Consider the following 25806-nt stretch of genomic DNA (forward strand, 5'->3'; position numbering starts at 1 on the left):
ACCCAATTATTTAACTTATTCAGTGGTTGTATTTTGGTTCCTGCGATTCTCTACTGTTTATTCGTTAATGTTTTTAATCTGCTAAGCTTCAATCTTATCAGAATATATCTTTCAAGCTTTTAAGCGTTAATAAAATCAAGAATGTTTTATGTTTAAAGGTTTATTTAAAAGAAAAAAATAAAATGATATTAAAAAAAATATAATTGTTAAATAAAACATATATTTTTATAAATAGTAAAAAAATAATATGGGTTGATCTACATGATTTGGATTTAGACAAGTTTTAAGATTCAGATCTCGAATTGGATCAAACTCGAACAACAATATATAGTATTTTTTTTAATAACAACTTGGAATCTGCAAACATATATTTGTTTACATTTTTCAGATTGCATGAAAGATTAATGGCGACCACAAAGCTTAAAAGATGAAAGACGTTAATAAATACTAAGTTGGTCATAAGCAATGCTAAAAAAGCTTACAAAAAGGATAACAATGGCTGCTGGACAGCAAAAGAATTTTCAAGCATACTTGATAGGGGAGATGTGGTCTTTCTCTTTTCTTCCAGCAAGGATCATCGAAATCTGGAGTCCTCTGCTAAATGCTTGGTTGAAGAGCAATCGGGTTTGGAACTCGGACACGAACGGGAACCATGATAAGATAGCTATGGGCATGAACAATATCAGACCCATGATATACTCGTATGCCCTTGCAAGCTCCTTTATTGAGTCCCAGAATTTTAAGCTTTTCAACACTGGCCTCAATGCTTGTCCAATCTATGAATGCCATCACCAAAACAAAGAAGAAAAACGAACATGAGAATACTGCAATTGACCAGTAGCATACTATGTTGCTTGGACTCTTCATTTATCTTGAAGTATTTGTGTCCAACACCTATATCCAATGCATATTCAGTCACGGTAACGGACTATGACCCTTCAACCCATTATAGATACATATCCGTATATGCCATTCAAATCCAAGTAACATAGGTAGCATATAAAGGACAATTTATCGTATGTTTCAAATCTTTGAAGTTCTTAATACCATCTTCAGAAAGAAAATAAACTCATGCATTAGTAGTTTTCTACTGCATCAACCGGCTAGAATGAAGAACGATCTCTGATATAAGGTATAAAGCCATACTCTAGAGCAAAATATTCAGACTTCGAATCACTGCTAATTTTAGTTGGACTCTTTGTTTTCCATAAAATATAAATGTTCGATGCCTATGCCTGAGACATTAAAAAAATGGGTATGAAGGTATGATCCTCCAAATATATGGATTTTGTTTTCAAAAAAGATTAAGCATACTCAAATCCAGGTAAGAAAAGGCAAAGATAGGTTGTAATTAAAGCATAAGTCATACTTGTTCTTCAAGAGAGAGGTTGTAATAAGCATGCAACAATTAAACCAAGCAGCTGCTACTGTATGTCATTAAATATATGGTAGTATAACTAAAGTTTCATAACTTACGAGGAGAATTGCCCATCCAGTGGGCAAGAAGGCAAGGGTGGCAGCAAACACATCCGAAATTGTTAGTCCACATACTACAAATAGCACAGTCATGACCGACAAAAACCCAAGGAATAGAAGTGCCTTGAGAATCCTGAACATGAGTTGAAAGTCGGTACCAAATCTCCGCCTACCCATTGATACCATCTGTGAACAGTTTTTTTTGGGGGGGGGTACATAAACAGGAAAAGTTAAACATTCACATCTATGGTATTTAAAAAAGGTTTAAAAAATGAGGACATGGTTACAGTAGCCAGTTATTTAAACATGAAGATACTGTCATGAGAAGCCTGTGATGGAGGAGTATATTTCCAGTTCTTTAAACATGAAACTACTCTGACCAGGTCTCTCATTTATGCTTGAACAAATTTGCTTAAAGTACCTTTAACACTACCAGTGCCGTTAGCATAACAAGCCAAGAAAGTCCATAAACCTACAAGGATAATAAATTGGAAGATAAGGAGATGGAAGTATGAACTAGAAAAAATAAAGAAAAAATTCCCATAAAAATAGACAAGGATTAGTAGGCAAAAGCAAAGTGTAGAAAGATGAACTTCGAAAATTATACCAAAATGTTTTTGCTGTGATGAGCTATATCAAGGTGGTAGACAATCCCATATTGGTAAACAAAGAAGCGAAATGCAAGGATAATCTCAAGCAGCCTTCCCCTAATATTTGTGAATTTAAGGTGTTCTTGTTCTTCTTCCCACCATGATTCCCAACTTTTATTTGGCTGGATACCAATACCACCGCGGTTTCCCATCCACCTCTTCCAATCTGTCCAGTCATCCACTGTTTTTTGCCAGTCAAAACCAGATGGGTTGAACACAAAAGGGGCAAACAACCAGGAGCCAACAAGGAACCACATGGAGACTGTTATGAACATAAAAAGGCTTGAACTGCGATAGGATTCCCCATAAACTTCATAGAGGACCAAGAGAATGAGAAGCTCCAACCCTTTTACAAAATGACTTCTAGAGTACAACCTGTAGTTATCCCCGAACCTTGCATGAAAAACAACAAAGCCACGACCAGTAGCTCGATATTTAGAACCTCCGTGCAAGATAGTTCTTCCAAAATAATGTGCTTTTGTACCAAGCTGGAAAGTAAAGAATACAGAGGCAAGTTGTAGCTGCATGATGACAAAGTCACCCAGAGCAGTACGGAACCCTTTTTCCAGGCCAATTTCCATAACCATGGGAAGCACCAGCAACAGGCCCAGCTGGAAGACGGACTGTGTTGCCAAAGCTTCTTCAAGGGCCTTGCTCTGACGTATGGTTGCATTCTCAAGAATCTCTTCTTCCAGTCCACTCATAACCATGTATAAACGTCCATATAAGAATACATATACTATAAGGACTGTAACCTGAAACATAGTAATTCCCAAATGCTTTAAGTCTTTATTTGCAGATGAATACAGTCATTTATTTTGGCTCTTCTTTCCTTCATTTTTTATTTTCAAATGAAAAAGCAGCTGGGTTAGGTGATATGATAATCCATTGAACTACTCAGCAATGAAGTGATCAAACTTTAAATACTACAAAAGAATGTTACCCATAAGAATAATGCTTCATCTTGAAAACTGATCAGACTATATAAAATTCTTAGCTAAGTAACCTAGTCACCAAAAAATTTGAAGCAGCCCCATTTACTCTAATTAACATACCATGCTACTGAAATAGAAGCCCACAGTTGTAAAATAGAATGATAACATTCTATAGAAATCAAACCGACGGCCAAGCCGATAAACATCCCGGCTGAGTGTCTGCTCTCCATTTCCATTGGCAACCTTAGCCTCAAAGGCAGATATCTGATTCATTCCAACATCTCGCCCCTTACCAACTTGGATATATTCATGATGTGTTACATAACCCCCGCGCAAAGTAGAATTGAACCCTGAACAAGATAACATAATTAACAAGCAGATTATAGCTTTTATGTTAGAGAATTGAGCTGACTGAAGATTACCAGCAAATATATCCTCGCTCAAGTTAATAATTTTTGAAGCTTTGCTTATGCCACCTCTTGTTACATGGAAGATTCTGTCAAATATATCAGGATGACCATAATGGAATCTCACCCTGGAATGATAAGATAAGAACAGTTAAGAGAGACTTGTATGATAAAGCAACAACAATAAGGCTGCTCAAGCTCAACAAAACCTTGCAAGGCCATTAATTTTGGAATTTGTACAATCATGCCCTTTTAATGGCTTAACTGAGAATACATATAAAAGTCAAATATCAATAAATAAGTGTTAACTATTGATTTGAGAGGATTTTGATTTGAATGGTTTGTCTTGCCGCTACCATTCCATTGAATAAATATGTGAGTATACACAAGATTATAGGCAAAATTTTAGCTAAATCTACGGCTGATATCTCTCTGTTTACAACAGTATAAAATAGCTGTGGAAAGAGGAAATTATGGCTGGTTTCTCTCTATTTACAGCAGTATAAAATAGCTATGGGAAGAGGAAATTATGACTGGTATCTTTCTATTTACAGCAGTATAAAATAGCTATGCAAGGAATTATATTGGTAACAATAAGAACTAAATACAGAAAACTAACAGGGCAAGTAGGAATGTAAGCAATTCAATAGGAATGTATATACAATATGGGTCAAATAGGAATGTAAGCAATTCAATGTAATATCACATAATGTCAAGGATTTAAGAAAGTTCAGTCCTACCTCAGAGGATTTGCTAGTATACGTTGCCCAATTGTAACAAAACTTGTCTCTTGATTGGACATGAACCAAGCTAGAGAAGAAACACTGTCAAACAAATATAAGCAAGTACATGTATTAATACTATCAAACTGTTCTGTGTAACATCTTGTCACATTTTCACACTCAGTTATCGTCCCCAAGCATACCAAACGAATTCAACAAGATATTGGTAAACTCACCTTCCAGTAAATATATGCTCCCTTAAACCCAATATTTGATGGCTCTCTCCCTTTGCGGCGAGGTTTTAGAAATTCCTCCAAAACATTTCTCATCTTATAAGCCTCTTCAAAATAATTATCCTGAAAACAAAGCATGGAAAAACAATGTGTAGTTTTGCTAAGACATCATTGAAACTGGTAAACAAAGTGAAAATTCTACAAATCATTTCCATTTTGTAAGTCTCTTCAAAGTAATCATCCTCCACAAACATTGAAAAGAATAAAAGAACTTGTGAATGCATCTTTAAAATAGGTAAAACAGGCTACCTGATTCATGTCTATGGTCTGAAGGGCTTCTCCACGAGTAAAAATAATTGCATGATTTTGATTTTCAGGCTTCCCTTCACCGATTTCTGTAGGGGGACCTGGCAGTTTGATCCGATATATTTCCTAGGAATATTGTCATTCCCCCATTTATTTATTAATAACATGAGACAAATGAAACTATAGCATAAAAGTTTGAAAGCATCAAGTAAAATTTCACAAAGAAGAATTGAGAAGCGATACGAACATTTTGCAAAAATGGAAAGCTACCACAAGTCTAAAATCTTAACCATTTCTAATGGTCTTTCCTTTTACAAAATTACCAGTATTGAAATGGCCAATCTTCAAAATCTCTAATACCCATCTTATGTCAGACTTGAAACACCAGTTCTAGCATTAAAAGGATTGATGGTATAAAGTTTTTATTTTCCTTTAAAAAAAAGTCCTAATTCACTTTAGAATGTACTCTGTAACTTAAAATTTGGATTTAATAACATAAAGGAGACGACGAATGAGGCAAGCATAATGCGATATGGACATGCATAAATGGGAAAAATCACTCATCTAATATAGGCAAATTACATAAACCTTCACCATTTTGCTGCCTTAGTGTGATAAATAAAAACAAACCAAACCAAACCAAATAAAATTTGCATAGAATATAGATAAAGGTCAGACTGGTAATTTGTTTAATAAATTGATAACTCAACTGGCACACTCCGGGTAATTCTATGGGTTTGAATTCACATCTTTGTATTCATGTCATACTTGTAACATATTGATAATGAAACAGTGATGCTCGTGTCTAATGCAAGTTGGCCAACATAAGGCAAAAGTGACAGATACAGGCAAACCTTTTAAAACAAATTCAATTAATCTAACACGTTTACAACCATTCAAAAAATTATTAGCATTTAAAATTCATATATTTAACAATTAATTGTACTTTAGTATATTAATAATGTCATTATCTACCTAAATGTTTATACATATCTAATTAAACAGGTTATTGTCTATGGTGTCTTGTGACATTTTTAATAAACACGTGATGTTGTACCAGTTCTTAACTTTGCAATATGCAGACTTTGAAACATAATTAGGTTAAGATAGCATGAAATTCAACCCCTATAATGTTTGAAAATTTTATCTGTATAACAGGATGTCATGAAGTACATACCTCGTCCAACTTTTCACCTCCCTTAACAAGAACAGAATAATAAAGCTTCTGAGATATTCCCTTTACTGTCTCCTCTCTTTCATCGATATAAGCAACACGCAGAGATGGATACCTTTGCAGTTTCAAAATATAAAAAGATGCATTCAAAATTCTATTCTACTTGTTAAACCGTGCGCTTGAAATAGTGAGCACCAACTTACGTTAACATGAGATTTAGAATGTTAAGGTAACAACTGCGGTCTCGCGCGTCAGAAGATTTTTTCTGAGCCCCATAGATTTGACAGGAAACAACATAGGTGAACTTCATATTGGCCAAAGCCTGCGCTTGTTCTATGTATCTTGGATCATCCTCAAAGGCCTGGAAGCCTCCCAAAATTGCTACAAGGGAACAAATGAATACTTCAAGATAGTATCATCACATCACCTTTTAAAGAAACTGGATAAGTAGAAGACATTTATTTGGAATTGCAATTATCCAAAGGGAAAACAAACCAGAGTCTTCTGAAAACTCTAAACAGTATTGGAGTTCCAGAGCCTGCCTGTAGTACATCATCCCTCTCACTGGAAAAAATACATAATGACATAGCTCAAGTAAGAATCAAAATAACTAAAGTTAGTAAAAGTAAAACAATATTTTTTTTATGTTCGTATACCTGTTCTGGAGAGCGTTTGTCCTCTATAAGATACCCATTTTCGGATTTCTTCATTGTTCTGAGGCTCATCATTCTCATTTTTTGATGCAACAGATGGCACACGCTCTAGAAAGTGGTTCCACTCATCTAGTTTCAGTTGCAGATGTCCAGTTATTCGTATGCTTTTGATACAGCATAATATAGCAAGAGATTGCAAATTACCTGGATATATTCTCTGTAAGTAAAACAGAATTGATATTCCATCCTCATTTTCCTTATGGAGGTCCTCGTCTGAATAAAGAACATCTTCTTTGTAGTATGGAGTCAAAACACTGAATAAGAAAAACAGTATGAGAGTAGAGATGCATCCATCTAAATACTACATCTAATATAGATAACCACAGCGCCCATGTTCATCTTATACAGAATTCAGAATCACAGTAACTGATTATGATGATGCTTAAAAGGAAAATAAAAGCTTTTTGTACTTTAAACAACTTGAAAACAATGATCCAATTAAAGCAACACACCCCCACTGAACTGTTGTAAAAACGATTTTTAGCCCACTAACATAAAAAATATCATTAAAAGAAAACTTGCCCCTTTCCCAGTCCTTGTTTCAAATAAGCAAACAGTGACATTTTACTAATATGATATCCTGTAAACTGACCTAAAGGAAAGCATGTCACGGACTTTCGGAGCACTTGGCATATTCATAAATAAGGAGTTTGCAAAAAATGTGATGCGGCGCCGAGCCTCCAGATTTTGAGGCACATTTATAGCTGATTCTTTAACAGTCAAAAGCAAATATAGACGATTGATCTGCAAAAAAAAAAAACATATGTATAATTATATTAGGAATAAAACATTCTCTGAAAATAGTTACATGATAAATGACCAATATGAGTGCATCTCAAATATACCTTCTCCCTCCACATCTTCTGTTGAATTAGGCTAGTATTTATCTTTTCAAATCTCTGCTCTTTCCTATCATTTTGAGCACTTCCACCATGATGGTGAGCTCTTCCAATGATTCTACAAAGAAAAACTTGTAGGTTACCATTTTCCCAATAAAATTGACACAACATCAAATCCCAAAAGGGTTTTATTCTCCGGAACTTACTCACTGCCATTGACCATAACATCCTGTGTAATAATCTCCATGATATCCTGCAGTACATTGATTATCTGAGATCTGAATGTATCAGCATCGTCCATATCAGAAAGCTGCCAACATAGAGAGAGACTTTAGCAATGAGAAAATACCATATCATGAATGAGCTTTATATCCCTAGAGAAGTTAAGAAACTGTAAAGAAAGAATCTTACCAAGATCCCTAGAAACTTGTCCAATCTATTGCTGAGTGCAGGCAGCCCAGTCATCCGAAAGTCTGTCAAAAATCTTCCCTGTTGTATGCTAATGTCGACTTCATAACAAATCTCTCTAACAATCCTAGAAGTAAAGAGAAGAGAAATTCTTAGACACTTTAATAGAGAAAAAGGGGATATTTTCATTGCTAAACAAGCCATGAAACGAGTTAAGATCACGTTTAGAAGTAGTTCAAGTTCATAATATGACTGCTTCAGCCTTACATCCTGTCCGCTTCATCTTCCAGAAGGTTATATATTATATCTCTGAGAGTTTCATAACATTCTATGACCGCTGAATGCATATAATCATCAGCCGCTATCTTCTTAAACAAGTCTGCATCATCCTTCTTTTTAAAATCTTTTGCCATGTCCAATGCAATAGGAATCTGTCATGTGTTAAACCAGACACTAAGGACGATACAGGATCTTGCATAGAGCTTAAAATTAAAATAGAAAACTGCTACAGCTATCAACCTTGCTAGCAAGCAAGAAAGGGGGCCACTGGACAACGGAGACATCACTTGATGAGGATGGTACAAGTAGCAAATCTCTATCCCTGGACAATAACGTCAAAAGAAAATATCAGATTTCTGTATATATTGCATTAAGATTTAATAAATTTCATTGACAGACAATTTAGAGAGGAATTCCCAAACCTATTGCTAATCAGATCCTGCATCCTCATAGAAAGAATGAACTTATTCCAAACCAGAGAAAAACTTGCAATATTCTTTCTTTCTGTTGCCTCATCCTGTCATGTTGAAATGATCACTTTTAGCAAAGAAACAACAAAAAGGAAGTACAGGCTCCACCACTCTATCCTGATATTGCCTTCTAAAAGGAACCATAATTCAACTTTGATACACTGATGATTAAGACAATTAAAAGCAACCACATAAACAGTGCAGCATCACTTGAGCACTACCAGAGGAAGCCTTTTTCTGTTATGATGATTTGATGATGGAACAAGACGACGACAAAAGGCTCTAGGAACAGATTCAAATCTAGACCGCAACATCCCCAATGTCCGTATCTGAAAATGTCAATTTGAGGGGAAAAAACATTAAAAGACAATCATGATTGTCTAACCACCAGAGATACAGAAATAATTTTTTTCACAAAAATTACATAGATTTCATAGGGAAACTAATATTTTTCTTTGAGAAATGTGCCTTGAAGGTATAAGAACAAGTTGGCCACTAACCTCGCCCAAATGGCTGAAAGCACCATGAATCCCACCAAAAAGAGTAGAAAATATAGCATACCATATTTGAGCATCCATAAAATATACCTATAGGGAAATAAAACAAAACTAGTTACTCAATATACACATAAACTATTTAATGATTTTAAGTACCTCACAACGGTATAATTTCTTTCATTCCCAAAACTTTCTACACGCTAACTTACCAGGACAATTGGAGACCAAATTGCAATGACGACTCCAATGTTGTGAGTTTTTACTACAGAAGATTAAGCATGACTTAGTACAGGCCATGACCACATAAAGAAAAAAAATTAAAACAAAGACAAAGTAAAGAACAGTATATGCAGAAAGAGAGAAGGGTGGTTTGAAGCATTGCTGAAGGCCATACCCTCTGAAAAGAATTCATGCCACTGATAATTATCCACATGCAAATCCATGATTATCTTCGTCGGTTCAACTAGTGGCAGTATCTATCAGCAAACCACATAAAAAAACACCCTCAAAATTTTTTCACATATGATTTAGGGAAAGAAAGAAGGTAAAAAGCAACATCTTTAAATGTGTTCACACGAGGTCAATATGACATCAACAATTAGCTCAAATTTGAAAATCCAATGTCCTTTCTATTGTTTCTGCAAACCTCCACACACAGAATCCAGTAACTTAAGGTAGTTGAGAAGATTTTAAACTTGTTTAATTCTTCTACATACATGGTAACTAGCACCTTTGAATATTCATTCTTGCATGATACTGTGAGAACACGCATAAAATATATTTTCATTTTGTAAATAATGACTAATACAGATGCAGAAAACACATACGCACACCCCTAATACAATGCTTTGTGATAATTTTCCTGTTTTAGGATTTAGCATGCATATATAGGCTATTGTGACTAGCAAAATGTATGAAAAAATAATAATAAAGACTTGGTTTCTCTAAAAAATTCTGCACTCTCAAAATTCTCAACATATATGGAAAAAACCACAAGCAAAGATAGCAAAAATATTTCACATCCTGAAAACATTACGGTTCCATTTGGCTGTTGCTATTCCTATTGCCTTCTCATATCTCAAATTTAGCAATGAAGGAAAAGCAATTAAGAAAATTTGAACTCAAGCATTTAGTTAAAATATGATAGCAACTGAATCATAATGGGATGTTATGACAAGCTCGTGGTCTTTAATGAAATTGAAAAGCTACGCTTGATGATATAATTGATGGGATAGAATTAATGACTTGTTGTAACCCTTGTAGAAAACATTTCTTATCACTTAATAGATGTACTTGTCCTGTTGAAAGAGACAGGAAAAATGGGTTGTAAACCAGTAGAGAAATTGTGTTTAATCATGGACTATGTGATACTCCAAAAGAACCCATGGTAGATAAAGGATCCTATCATGGACTATGTGATACTCCAGAAGAACCCATTGACTATGTCTTTGTATTGTTTATGTTTGGTTTTGGTTGTATTTCTAATGTTTGGCAAAAATTTCTGGGCATTCTTTTCCCCCTTCCAATGACTATGGAGTTCTACAAAACTTAATAGTTATGAAAGGGGTTTTTAATGAGGCCTTATTTCTATAAAAAAAAAAGGTGGGTGGAAGACCGATATATCTAGCACACACGGGACCAGATATAGCATTTGTAGTGACTGTAGTCAACCAGTTTGTGTAGACGAATCACATCTTAAAGCATTAAACAGGATACTGCAATACCTGAATGGCAGCCCAGGAAAAGGAATTGTGTTTAAACATCAAACGAGCTCAGGCATTACATTAGAAGCTTACACAATGCATATTATGCAGGGTCATTAGTTGACAGGAAGTAACATTTGGGTATTGTACCATCCCAGGATGAAATCTTATAACTTTGGAGAAGTAATAAGCAGAATCTGGTGGAAAGATCAAGTGCTGAATCAGAATTCAGATCGATGGCATTGAGAGTATGTGAGTTACTCTGGGTAAAGATAATCCTGGATAACCTAAGAATAATGAGGGAAGGGCCATGAACTTTTACTGTTACAATAAATCAGCTATCCATATTGCTCATAGTCCTGTTCAACATGACCAAACAAAGCATATTGAAGTTGATAGGCATTTCATTATGGAAAAATTGGATAGTGGACTGATTTGCATTCCATTCGTCTCAACCATGGACCAGTGTCAGATGTACTCACAAAGGGACTGTCAAGCAAGTCATTTCAAGATATTCTTAGCAAGCTGGGAATGGCGGATAATCATTCACCAGCTTGAGGGGGAGTGTCATATTATGCTCAGAGTCTTTTGTTTTATTAAAGTATTTACTGTTATTTTAAGTCTTTCAAGACTAGGAGTCTTTGTAATCTATATCCAGTAAGTTTTAATCGGAATCAATGACTAAGCGTATTTAAAAGACATGTACTCTATTTTGGTAGAATAATCCAGTATTTCACCTGGTTTTCTGTCAGATAGTACCTAGTCTAGGAGTCCATATACATACATCAATATGTGTCTAAGCAAACACATAAACAGACTTTTCTCAGGTTTTAGAAGAAAATTAGTTTTCACTGAAAATTTTATTGCTTTAAACGAGTTAAAACAAGTGATCAATTATTAGCTTTTCACAGGCAAATTTTACAATAATTAAAACAGGAGAAATCACCTCCACATAGTAGCTGAATGCTAGCTTGCTGATCAGTAGCAGAATCCAAAACATTGTATATCTGCAAGTATGAAAAATGCAATCCATTCATTGGTTAAAAGGCATGCACATGTCAAAAAGCAAACATGTCAACCTTCAAATTTGATGACAATACAACCATCGTTACAATGACTAGTAAATAGAAAGAAATTATCTCAAAACATCCCCTCCCTATCTTTGGTTAGAAAAATTCTCACACTGAAAAAGAGGGAAAAGAAAACTCATTCACTTACTTCATGAGTGAAAAGAAATCCTCGTGCATGCCCCTACCTACATACAATTTTGGCTGCATTGTGGTACGAATTAAATAAGGAGCCGAGTCTTACAAAATCAATATAAACAAGTAAAGGAAAAGGGACATACTGATGTTAACATAGAAAAACATGGAAGTAGAAATAAATTCAGTCAAAAACTAAGGATATAAGTTATACTTGCCTGAGCCCACCACATAATAAGAGTGATTATTCGCCAGTTGGACCGCTCCATGGTTCTCCGTAAAGGTGGAAGTAGAAACATGAGAGCAGCCAGTATATTGGGTATCAAATATATTGCAAGACAATAATTGTACAATGACTCATTCTGCCAATCATGAATCCAATTGCTGAAGAACCTTACGAGACCAGTTGGATTTTGTACAGAACTAGAATAGCCAATTGGCAAAACCACTGCCCAAAAAGCTGCAACAGCAAATTTCAAAAGGTACCGGAGTATCTGGGAAAATTTCAAGCTTCTCCAGGCGCTGAAACTAAGAATTATGTCCAGAGTAGCTGCATGAAAAGTGATATTGAATCTAAAAATCTTTGGTTTGCCACTAAAAGAGGAAACATCTGTAACTTTGAACTACAGTAGCAATGACTTGTTAATTAACAAATTTCTGAAGCAAAGCAACCACTTAGCTATATGTTGCTTTGTGGATGATGAAAAAAACAGCATTGCTTCTATGTAACCAAATATTCAATAAATAAAGAAATTCAACTAGCCAAGAACAACCTATTACCTTGCAGAAAATTGAGAAAAGCAGCAGTAATAAAACAGTCAACACCTTTCTGAATACATCTCGTCAAAAAGCCAAGAAGATCCGGAGTTCCATGCAACAATTAGCATAGCCTGAAAACCACCAGATCAGATAGAGTAAATTCTTTCAGACATATGGTCAGAAACAAAAACTGCACGTTCAGACATTAGTCACCTGAAAAGCCATTACAAAGAATATCCACATTCGATCAAAACTTCTGTAAAGGTGCCAAAATGTTCGGGCTTCAACAAAATTTGTTTTGGGTTTTCTCTTTCCAACGGCGACTTGATTGTTTCTCTGAAGCAACCAAAGAACATCAATTTAGATCTTTATAAAGCTGAAAGAACCTAATTCAATAGAATCTGGCAAGTGTTGAATCTAAAAACCCAAAAGGGGAAATCTGAACTAGACAATAAAAGAATGTGATGAGATGTAACCAGAAAAATATAAAAGGTGACACAAGTCATGAAATGAAGGTCTTTCTGACTTTTATCACAAGTACTGTTTTAGTTTGAAGTAAATTATTCATAGTGTTTTGGTTACCTGATCAACTCTAGTTTTCTAGTTGTTTACATTTACAGTTCCTGCTTTGGTAGTCTTTTAATTGATAGTATCATAAGCTGTATGTTCTCTCTCTCAAAATTTTGGCATTGTCCAGCATCTTCACAGTCAAAGATTTGAATAAATCCACCACAAACCCACTGCCTTTCTTTTTTATTTCTGTCTCAGAATCTCAGTAATTAATCATTTGATTTCCAACCATTATTTGTCATCAAAACTCAACAACATTAACCCTAAATCCCCTACTTCTGTAAAATCTAAGCCAGCTTCAAGCTTTATAGAAAGATTTGTCATACATATGCCAAGAGTCTAATACAATAATGTTTTTCCTCTACATGAACAATAAATAAATAAACCAATAAATTATAACCTTAGAAACTGATACAAGGAGTTGCCAAACCTTATCCACTATACTTCTACATAAGAGTAGAAGAAAGAATCTCCAGTAAGGGGCACATAAAAATTTCATTTTCCTATATCAGCAAAGATGGAAGACGGTGCCTTCTACGAGACAGCAGAAAGAATGGAGATTGGAGGGGGAAGAGAAAAAGAACTTAATACTAGGAATTACATGTATTATTTATAAAGTTCTTGCAAATATCCTGATTCATTTCCCAAAGCCAAGGCATAATAGGAGACTGAACGGACATGATCCAAAGCATTTTCAATATCAAAGAGATGGTAGATTAAAAGGAAAGACAGCATTTGTTAGCACAGAATAATTGAATTCAGATTGTGTTCGCCTTCACTAAATAATTATGAGAATTACACACAAGCTTTCTATTTGCCTCCTTTAACCTAATATCAACCTTCAAGGGATTTGCATAACTACCGGGAAAACTAACAAAATAGAAATCATTGATGCTGGGAGCTGCTATACTCTTGAGAAGTAGTTCTACTGCTAAAATGAAATAGTGAAAATTTTGCAATCACAAAGCTTTCTATTTGCCTCCTTTAACCTAATATCAACCTTCAAGGATTTGCATAACTACCGGGAAAACTAACAAAATAGAATCATTGATGCTGGGAGCTGCTATACTCTTGAGAAGTAGTTCTACTGCTAAAATGAAATAGTATTTGGTTTTGTGGATTGGTAATAAAATCTGAGGTACTCTTTTCCTCCTTCCAATATCCGTCAAGATACTTCTGTATTTTGACCGTTTTGAAGGGGGTTTTTAATGAGGCCTCCCTTTCTTATCAAAAAATAAATTCCAAAATTTTGATTCCTACATTTATGTATTTTTTTTAACTCAATCCACCTTGAAACGCAAGACCCGTGCAACAGTTCTAACCAAAATATTTTAGCAATAAATCTTTTTATTTCAAGATGCTATTTCCACTGGATCAAGAATTTAATCTGAAAAAACACATTCTAAAATTCTGCAGTATACCACTGTTGTAAAAAAAGAATTTCATAAGAAAAAGGCCTTAAATGTTCAGTGTTCAATGTTAGGGTTGCAAAAGAAGCAAAATTATAAGAGAAAGAAGTTTAATTGTGTGTTTCATTCTCCTTTTTTTTCTCTCTTTTTCTTTACCATATGTCCTCTTCAGTTATTTACATCTTCCTTGAGGTTTTGTTCCTGTTCATTACTTCTAACTTGAGTGACTCTATATGTTCATTTCAATTATAAGATGGTTATTTAACCCACTAGCCTTTATTTTATCAGGGAGGGGAGGGGATTAAACAAATAGTAATACGGAGGAAAAAGAGTATTGATGCTATAACCAAAATCTTTTAGCAAGGATTGCCAAAAAAGAGCAGCAAATACATACCTCATTTGCAGGAGGCTGCTCATCTGAGTGCACAAAAAAATCTGCTTTCAAGTTCATAGGCCACTTCAACTGAAAACACTTCCCAGACCTAGAAAAATGAGGTTTTATATATTTGTCCAACTTCATTTAGAAGCATCCTTTACCATCTACGATACTCACCAAAAGTACTCATTTAGGTCGTCATAGTTTCTCCATTTTGAGTGGCTTGCCGTGCCTCCTTTGTTTCTCTTGACTTCCTTTTAGTTAAATAATATCAATTTTTAGCCAGAAAGCTGTAAATAAATATTACATATAACTTAAAAGTATGGAGGTGAAACCAGATAATAATTACCTGTCGGAGAACGTTATAAATAGGGGTTATTACATTCCTTAAAAATGATTCATCGTCTGGTGCAGCAGTTTGGTATGTGTCCCCACTCACAGGATGTGCATTGCTAAATAGAATTCCATAAACATCATTTGCCATCTGATAGAATGAAAAAAGAAGATAGATTAAAAATATGCAGAAGCTAAGCACATATCAAGTATGAGAACAATGCATCAATCATATCAGAATTATACAGTGTTTCGTTAATATGCAAAATATTTTATTCATTTGTCTGATTTATTGTTGCCTCGCTAACTAAACCAGATCCAGGATTGTTCCAACGATAAGAAACAACAGAAAAAACAAAGGGAGTGGAGGATCTTTTGCATAACAGTTATACAGTTAATAAATATTGAATAATTGCTTAGGTCACGAATGGTACCCAACCTCACACGAACAGGCAATAGGTGGTGAGGTCCAAGTCACAACCTGAATATATAGCCACAACAAACCCTGAACTTAAACAACAGGGAGGTGGGACTATTAACTCAAGTAGGCCCAAGACTAACTACTGAAACGAACAGGCTTGGTACTGAGAATAATATGAGGAGAGAAACCCATTTAGCTATAAGCAGAAAGACCTAACTTGAATGACAAACTGGGGTTTCTGGAAATGCCATTCATCTGATCAGAGAAACTCCATGGTCTGCATTATGATGCACTATGTGAATCACTTTCTCTCTTCAATAATTAATCTAATCATCTGAGTACCATGATTGTAAGCTCAAAGTTTCCACTAGAATTTGTGCATTAGAATTCACTGACATCTTGTATAGCTAAAAATCCTGTGCATCACGACAGAACTAAACATGTTGAGATAGATAGACACTTCATCTCTGAGAAGGTGAACAATGGAGTTGTTGAACTAAAGGTTGTCTCTACCAAAAACCAGCTAGCTGATGTTCTCACTAACGCTCTTCCAAGAGTTACCTTTGATGAAATTACATCCAAGCCGGGACTCTACAACATATACTCACCAGCTTGAGGGGAAGTGTAAGTTGTAGGCTATAATTAGTAAACTATAGGCTGAAAATTGGAACAGATTGCTAGAGTTTAGGAATATAATTCCCTAATTTATAGCTGATGATATTTAGAGATTTTATCATAATGTAGATGTTGATTTGATGATTTTGTGTATAGTTTCCTAGATTAGACTCTCTTTGTAATTCTATAAATAGGCACCATTTTTATCAATTAAAAGCATTGAAAAGTAAAACAGATTTCTCACCATTGAGAATTTGATTCAAATACCTAGTTTCTATAAATAATACCTCAACTATAAATTTATGTGAAAAGTACATAGATAAATTGATAAAATACTGAGTTAAACAAATTATATACAACAAGAAAAATAGGAGATGACTTTAGGCATGAAAAAAAAATCAGTCAAAATGATAACTACGGGCAAAGTATTTTAAAAAAAAAAATCTTGTCATAGTTTCCCCCAGAAATGTAGGTCCAACTATCAACTCATCATGGGAACTACAAAGACTGAACCTGGTTTGGAAGGGATTGATAGACATTACTCATACACTAATCATTAGATTTTTCTCTTGCATATTACTGGTTACCACTTAATAAACCAACATAGGACACCATCCTTCTTATTAGTTCCCACACTTTATGTGAATTTTGCAATGGTGCACTGGTCATCATCAACTTAACTAATCAGACATATAAATTAAAATGATAAAAAATAAAACCAACCATGGAACTTATGAGAAACAATGAGAAAGGAAATCAATTTTAATGATGATAAGTTGATAAGACCAAGGAGAAAAACATGACATCCATTCTGAGGTCATTGAATATAACTGAAAAAAGAAGTTAAAAGGAATAAATGGAAAAATAGCACCACTGACAAATAGCAAATTCCAACAATGTACATGCTTCCTCAAAATGTAAAGAAAACAACGTACGTTATGGAATATGTAGCAAAGGCATTCAGGCATGAATCGGATATTTGAAGCTTCACCCCAGATAAGAAGGTAAAGTGAAATGTAGATGAGCTCCAGCTGTTGTCTATTACAACCTTGCTGAAACCTGCGAAGTACAAAATAATCCAGGCACCATATGTTAAATCTAGGTGTTCAACTTCTGCCATAAAATACGAAAAAGGTTCGACTTTTTCTTATTACAGTTACACTGTTGCTGATTTGCAATAACTAATAGACTAACCTCAAGTGTGACTTGAAGCGCAAATAGTTGCACCATGAACGATAATTCTTGAAAATTTTATCCAACAATGTCCGTACAGTTCATCATTTAACTGTAGTAACTTCAAGTCAGGCTTGAACAAATACGATACAGATAAAACTTAAGTCTGCTACTAAAGTAGAAAAATCAAATAAGTATTATAAAGCAGCTCAAAGGAATAAAATTTACCACAGTGTAAGGTTCAAAGTTCTCTTTTTTCCTAACATCAATGTTGGCTAGCAACAAGATTAAGTGCTCCCTTTGATTTGCTACATTTCCTTTCTTCAAATTCAATAAATTTATATGAATGATGTCAGCCAGAGAAACAGATTTTTCATGAAGAAATAGATATAATATAAATAACTTGAAATAACGATTCTCCTCTAATATTTCTTTTAATTATGGAGCCAACCAGAGACCTGTTGGATGCATTAAACAGATAAAACTACAGCCTTTTGGAACAGTGCTTACTCTGATCATTAGGAGTTTGCTAGAGATTTTTGTAATTGATCAAAGAAGGCTTTAGAAATATTACAGTTTTTGAAATACTAGGGTATGGTTTGCCAACATATTCTCTTGATAGACTAAATTACACAAAAAAGTTGCTTAAATCTAAAGAAATTTTTTGGTTAAGAACATAAAATTGAGCCAAAGTCTAAAACAAAATGGTTCAAGGCCTTATTAATTTTCTAAAATTCCATTGTGAAAGAATTTAGATAATTACATGCTTTAAAAAAATAAACAAAACAATTTTTTTCTTCTACAGGTTAAGGATTATAAAAAGGAAAATTTGGAACCTATGTACAAATTGTTCAGGATGTTTGGACCTTTCATTGTTGGAGTTCCTAGTTTTCATTCCCCTTACCTCATGTTTATTACAATTTTCAATAACCTTTTTTTTTTTTGATAGGAATGGTATGCCTCATTAAAAACTCCTTCATGATTAATGGATCACAAGGTGCTCCTTAATCAGCGAAAGGAGTAAAAGAGTGCCTCAATAATTCAATAACCTTCATAAAGCTTCAACTTTCATCCTATCCTGAAAATTTTCTAAATAAATGAAAAATAAAATTTGAGGGATGTGGAAATAGCAAACCCTCTTTAGAGATACAAATCGAAGTCTGGTTCTTTTTATACATTAAAGGTTTGTAGGTCCAACATACACATCTGGGTTGATAGTACATAGTGTTGTTTAAAATACATGCAATATAATTAGTAATTTAAGGTATTACCTGAAATCCAAAGTGGGAAGAAAGCCAATCAAGTACATCATTTACTGGTTTTTCCCTCTCTTGAGGGATATTATCAGGAACGTTGGATGTGGTATGAACTCTGGGCACAGGAAGGCCTTCCACATTTCGTATGGAACGAAGTGCTGCTTTAATCTGCAGTGTTTTTCGGAGAACATTACCAAAGCGAAATTTTCCTAAAACGGTTATCCATATAGGCCAGTTAATTAATATTATATGTTATGCACATATACAACCTCAGGAAGTTCCATAATAGCTGGTTTAACTCCAACAGCATACAATGGAAGAATGTTATAGTGTTCAAATTGCTCCTTCTTCTTCTCAACCTCTTTAGCAAATCTTTGAGTCTGGAATAACAAAATAACTTAAAAGTAAACCTTCTGAGTATATTCCACATGAAACACATTCTTCATAATTTTGTACTAGAACACCGAGATTATACAGATCAAACCTCATCATCAACTCTTCCAACAGGCACAACTGTTCTCAGAACATCATATAATACTGAAGCAATCTGATAAATTTTAGCCATCTCCTCCCTTCAAGAGCAAGCAAAAAAGCAAAAGGCTTAGACAAAATGCATAACATGCCAAGCTGGAACAAATCTTGATATGAAACTAAAGATCTCACGGTTTCTTTGTATATTTGGCCATCTGCAATGTTTTTCATATAAAACTGCTGATAATACAACTGGATTTCTCTTGGATCATTTCTCGCAAGCATAGGTTTTGTCTCTTCTTCCTCCTGAAAGAAAGAAAATTTTATTTGCTCTCAACTATCTGACATTGTATAACTCAATGATTATCATGTTCACCAAAAACAGTCTAAAGAGTATACCAGAAAATATAGCAAATAAATTCATGAATTTCACTTAGAAAGCAAGATCAATTAGTAGTAGTACAATAATGTCATAATAACCTCTCATCTGAAACCTATGATGTACAAATTATCCCTAAATTAATATTTCAAGTTATTTGGAGAAACGATGAGAGTTGATAATTGATATAGACTCAACAACATCCAAGTAAAAGGTTCCCCAATAAACTGATGCAAATCTAATAAATGGAAGACAACCCCATGTCATTTTCTTTCTTCAATATGAATCAGGTCATAACTTAAATATATTTCGTATCATCATTGGTAATGCAGAGGAAAAAAAAGGTAGAAGAAATTTTCAGACACATATTAGAATTTCAGGACAAGCATCTAAGTTCAGCGGCAATATATATTACCAGGGAGATAGTCTCAACTCAGAGTCGCAGGATTCAATCTATTTTGTTCTTCAATTGGTACAGCATTTAGATAAGTATGTGCTAATTGCTATCATGATTAAATCTTCTTATCACTTAGTAAAACCGCCAGTCACTTGCTATTGTGAAAGGGGCAGGGATGCGAGGCTTACAGAATCTAATTGTATTTAAAATATTATAAAAGCAGTTGTAAGTTTAAGAAGTCTACCCTCTCAAGTCTGTGTAGCAGATAAGTCTTAAACTGGCGAACACCTCGTCCACTTGAGGTTGGGTCCATTTGGTGAGCCTTCTCGAAGGCATGGAAACGGCCTAATAAAAGAATAAAAATAAACAAGGGTCATGATATAGAATATGTAGCTACCACTATGGACATCGCCATTAATCAAGTTCTGTCTTGTAATGGAGTAAACTAAAGCACTTATTATTAATTACATAAAAAGTTATTGTTCAAAGCGGCAGACGGAGAATCAGTTACAAATACAAATATGAACAAAATTCAAAAAACGTAAATACAAAGAGAGAAGTGAGGAAAGAGAAAGAATACAGAGATAAGCGACTCTGGGGTTATCCTGTTCAATTTCATTGGCAACACGTAGAATAGGGGCGACGGAAGCCAAACTCGAAGGGACCAGCTCACTGTCAGCAGTGGTGTTATCCTCATTGGGAATATCCACCAACATCGTTTGAGCCCGAGACACCCTCTTTGACTGCGTCCGAATTGGACCCGGCCCACTGGAGCTCGCCATGAACCCTAACCGATAATAGCTTCTTCTTCGTCTTGTTCACAACCAAAGGCTCTGTTTTTTTTCTACTTTGCGTCTTTGGGCAATGGCAGTAGTAGCAGAAACGAAGGAAAGAAAATTTGGTATCGTCATTTCTTCCTGGGTTAAATATCTTGTGGCTTTTGGAGAGAAAAAGAGATGCTTTGAGTGCAGGGTGGGGCAAGGGCAAAGGCAAAGGCAAAGCAAAAGAAGTTGCTCCGCGAAGAAGAAAAGAATGGCGACCCCGATGTGGCATTTTAGGAAGGAAAAAAGCAAGTACTATTAATTAAGATGGGATTTATTAGTGCTTTTGCTTTATGGGGGATGGGGATTGGGGTTTGGGTCATTTGCCTTTGTTCCTTTTGTTGTTGCTTTTTGGTATTACCAAATCACAGTGTAAGCTTTTTGTCGATAAATCAGAAAGAAGATCAGCATGACCGCAATGACCAAATGAGCAGCGCCAGGAAACAGAGGCGGGAAGGAACCCTACTCCATGTTTTCCCACCAATTACACCATTTTGCTTCTTCATTAAGTTCCTCAATCTAATCTATAATTTTAAAAAGCTATAATACTAAAATAAATGTTTAAATTATATCATTTTTCTCAAATAGATACCTAAATTATTTTTTTGACTCATCTTAGTACCTAACGTTATAAATGTTACCCATTTAAGTGATCGAGCTATTAACAGTGTTAATTTCATGTTAATTGACACATGTCACACTCTGGTAAATTTAAAATTTTTATTTGAAATTAAAAAAATTAAAATTATATATTTTTAAAAAACACAAATTTTAAAATAAACCCAAACCTTTGAAAACATTCATTTCAACATCTAAACTTACGTTGGCTACCGCCTTTTGTCATCGATGAAGCTCCACCCAACCTCATATCCCCCACTGACCAAAACCCCCATAAAAAATTGTGACTGGTCGATTGACGACGAATTAACATTTTATACTCTGCGAACCCTGGGTTGAAAATTGTGATCCCATGCGATTCCGACAGCCAATCGCCAGCAACTATAACAGGATATGACTAGGAGGATGGCAGGGACTACGTTGGCGGCGGTTGTTGTGGCTGAAAAAGGTAGCAACAGTTGGTTAAGGATAAGATTTAAGGATTTTAGGGATGGGGGCTATTTTATAATTTAAGAGAAACTAGGGTTTTTGTATAAATATAATAATATTCTTAATATTTAAAAAAAAATCAAAGTCACCAGATTATGACATGTGTCCATTAACGATGGAAATTAACGTCGTTGAAGGCCTAGGCACCTAAACGGGTAACGTTTACAACATTAGGCACATGGATGAGCCAAAAAATAGTTTAGACACCTATTTGGGAAAAACGGTATAGTTTAGGCACTTATTTTGGTATTAATCCTTTTTAAAAGGATAAACTACGCCAATGATCACTGAATTTTGAATATATATTTTCGTTTCAAAAGTAATACGTTGAAAATCAATCCCTCTTTTACATTTTCATTTTTCTCACCAAAGGATAAACTAATTTTTTTGGCACAGTTTCACCAATATTGGATAAAAATTAACAAACTTTTTAACTCATTCTTACCTCTTTTACATTTGTCTTTTCTCTATCTTTCTCCTTTCTTGGAGATAAAGCAAAGTTCTCAAGTAAAGAGAGAAAAAATCCATGTCAGAAATACAGCGGGATGAGAGGAGTTCGAACCCGTCTTCGACATCTTTTCGATCTTTGAGTGCCCTTTCAACGAGAACTTCTCCAAGTTTAGGCAAAAGGGTGTAGGTTGAGAGAAGAAAGGGGACTTTCTGTGGCTAATGCAGCTTGAAATTAAGAGGAACAAAGCTGGTTTTTGGCTTTCCTCTTCTCTCTTCCAGATTCAAAAACTTTGCTCATCAAATTAGCATATACAGTTCAAATTAAAAGGAAACATAGAGGAACTGCATGATTGTGCTGCACAAATTTCATCATCAAAAACTTGGTGTCAACAGGCTTGAATGAAAAGTTGAAATAAGATGGTTCCAATGGGAATTCATGGCACTACTTCCCAGCACATGTTCCGTTATTGGTTTAGATATTTACAGATTTCTTTGGCTGAGCTGAGGTCCCATTGATATTTGAGGTAGTAACAGATAATATTCAGTTTAGATGGAATATTTCAGATATCTAGGTTCAGGAAATCAGAATAGGTTTTATAGTATGTTCCCAAAAATCATGTAACTTTTTAGATCTTTTTAAAACATATATATATACCCCCATCCGGCACGTACCAAATATGTAGGTTCCCCAGAACCATACAACCCCATCACGTACAATAAGGCCCTGAGCACACAGCAGAGGAACCGGTAAGTAAGGCCCTGAGCACACAGTCGAGGAGCCTCCAGGTATACTTCCTCCAACATTACCCCTAAGTAAAATATGTCCGTCCATAAACGGATATATCAAAAACCAAAACATAAATCAGGTCAAGTATCTTATCAAAATCCAGGTCAAGTATCAGATCAGAATCCAAGTCAAGTATCAGATCATAATCCATGTCAAATATCATATCAGAATCCATGTCAAGTATCAGATCATAATTCAAATCGAAAATCAGATAAAATATTCATGTGAGTAGGGAACACACCAGAGTTTACAGATAATATTCAAAGATATTAGATAATCTTAACAAGTAGAGGAACACTTCAGTATACCGATAGAATATCATAATTCAGAATCACTATTGTAAGAGTTCAATAACTGACAGAATCATCAGTTATTGGAACACGGATCTTAACTGTGTTCCATTACTTTTAAAGGTAGTCCACCACCTATGCTTATTTGGATTACTTATTTAATCCAAGACATTTACTTATTCTAGTTCATAAGGGTATTTTGGTAATTTTGGTGTTCAGTTTTATTCCATTCATTTCAGAGCTCGAGGATATCCAATCATTCCTGAGCTTGGTGATATTCTTGGGTCATTTCCATTACAGGGGTATTCTGGTCATTTTATAGATCCAACGTATTACAATCATTTTCTCCCGTCCGATCTTATTATTGAATTTAAACTTATCATTTATTTCAGTCCCTTCGAACAGTTCTAACAAAAGAACACCCTCGATAATTTATTCTTAACTCGGATATTTTCAGGTCAATTGTCTTCTCAGAAGTTACCAACATGTTATCATAAATTTTTTGTACAAAGATAGAATCTTAACAATTAAATCCGTACTTAATCGAGTTAAGTACGAATCCTCAAAGTACTTTCTCAATCAGGGTCAACTCAGATTATTTTACTTCTCAAGGGCATTTTCGTAATTTCTTAATCAGATAATTTCGATATTAGCTCTTAATGAAAATAATATAATTTAGAGATCCTATGATTAAATGCTTTCTTGAACACTCTCTGATCTTGAAATAATTCCCTTAACATACTTCTAGTATCATTCACAAACCCTCATAGGATTAAAAATCGGTTATCCATAATTTCCAAGTAAAACTAACATTTCTTATGCACATTAATATTTTTATCAGATCAATATGTCTGTAAAACTCTTATCCAACTTCCATATTCAAATCTCGTCATTTTATAACATAAGGGTATTTTCATAATTTTACCCTACCGGAGTATTCTCATAATTTCTCATCCAAGTACCTTTAACATTTAACCTTTGATGAAATAAATTATAAGTTACAGATCCAGGTTGATTTCTTTATCACTAAGAACATAACTTGTAATTTAATTCTAACAATCCCTCAATTTCTTATAAAAGTCATCTGAACCATAATCAATTACTGAACCTTTTTACCGTATTCAGATTGAGTGTAGAAATTAATTAACTACACAAATAAGACTAACATTATCTTAATCATGCATTTACCAATATTCACATGTTCCATAAAGCATAAAGAGGTAGTAAAGTATTACCTCGATTTTCGTGCAATACTGATCGACCATAAAAATTCCATTCGAATGCCTTTAATCTTTAATTCAGCATCCAATAATTCCTCGGATCCATATCAACAGAAATTACTTCAAAATCGGAGCTTAATTTTGAAAAACGGATCGAATCGGATGATAAATCAGTGAAACATAGCTTATCGGGTTCGAATTTGGCGAAACGGACTTCGGATTCGGATTCAAGACGTCGAAAGCATAAAATATGACTTTTCAAAATTTTGAAATTTTTGGTCAAAATCAAAGTCAACAGGTTTGACTAGAAATTTCGAGGCCTTCGGGTCCGAACTTCAAAAAACGGACTGCGGAATCAGATTTGGAACGTCGTAAAATGTCATGATAGGTATACTTGGTTAAAATCAAAGGTCGTTTAATGCCCGGTCAAAGCCAGTCAAAGTTTTGGTCAGCTGTGGTCAACTGGTCGGGTCGTGTTGGAACCGGTCAAACTGGTTCAAAACCAGTCAAACCGATCATTTTAACCTTCCCCACGTGTCGGCATGTGGGGACGCGTGGGACCTCTTCCGGTAGTGTAAAATTCACATAAAAATTCTTAAAAATTATTTTGAGCGATTTCGATGTACTTATAAAGCTTGGTTCAAAATTTTGAATGGCGGAGAGCTCGATTTCCATAAATCAAAAACTTTGACCGTCTCACCTCCTCACGTGCCACCGTCGATGGAGACCAAGAATGACACCAGCGGACTCGAAACGGCATAAGGAACATGATGGTGCGGGAGGTGTCGTAAACGGATGTTCGGATCGTCGTGAATCGACGAAAAACCAACTGAAATCGAGTTATTACTGATGATACTTTTGACTGAAATTAACGATGAACGACCACGATTCACAACGAAAGGTTTGAAGGGTTTTGTTTCTCGTTTGACAACGAACACGATGGTGGTTTCGGTTCGCC

The 25806-nt window shown here is 34.8% G+C and overlaps 1 protein-coding gene across 1 annotated transcript; it reads right to left on the reverse strand.

Moving 5' to 3' along the window:
* Nucleotides 1-353: 353 nt before the first annotated feature.
* Nucleotides 354-21416, reverse strand: LOC120176280 (callose synthase 7-like). The gene is given in 45 exon segments (XM_039182729.1): nucleotides 354-776; nucleotides 1477-1662; nucleotides 1898-1948; nucleotides 2084-2881; nucleotides 3182-3411; nucleotides 3484-3596; nucleotides 4209-4292; nucleotides 4427-4461; nucleotides 4463-4546; nucleotides 4733-4855; nucleotides 5907-6018; nucleotides 6107-6284; nucleotides 6399-6467; nucleotides 6560-6685; nucleotides 6761-6870; nucleotides 7209-7360; nucleotides 7462-7573; nucleotides 7662-7765; nucleotides 7867-7990; nucleotides 8131-8294; nucleotides 8383-8464; nucleotides 8565-8659; nucleotides 8834-8941; nucleotides 9113-9199; nucleotides 9319-9371; nucleotides 9504-9585; nucleotides 11759-11819; nucleotides 12031-12083; nucleotides 12233-12564; nucleotides 12795-12874; nucleotides 12876-12904; nucleotides 12987-13109; nucleotides 15147-15234; nucleotides 15306-15382; nucleotides 15478-15612; nucleotides 17433-17556; nucleotides 17692-17773; nucleotides 17889-17991; nucleotides 18942-19094; nucleotides 19196-19306; nucleotides 19411-19498; nucleotides 19590-19603; nucleotides 19605-19703; nucleotides 20418-20518; nucleotides 20754-21416. Coding segments are annotated over 45 exon segments (5772 nt in total). The 5' UTR covers nucleotides 20956-21416; the 3' UTR covers nucleotides 354-521.
* Between the last annotated feature and the right edge of the window lie 4390 nt (nucleotides 21417-25806).

The sequence above is a fragment of the Hibiscus syriacus genome, unplaced genomic scaffold (assembly GCF_006381635.1).
Source record: "Hibiscus syriacus cultivar Baekdansim isolate YM2019G1 unplaced genomic scaffold, ASM638163v2 tig00112231_pilon, whole genome shotgun sequence".
NCBI lineage: Eukaryota > Viridiplantae > Streptophyta > Magnoliopsida > Malvales > Malvaceae > Hibiscus > Hibiscus syriacus.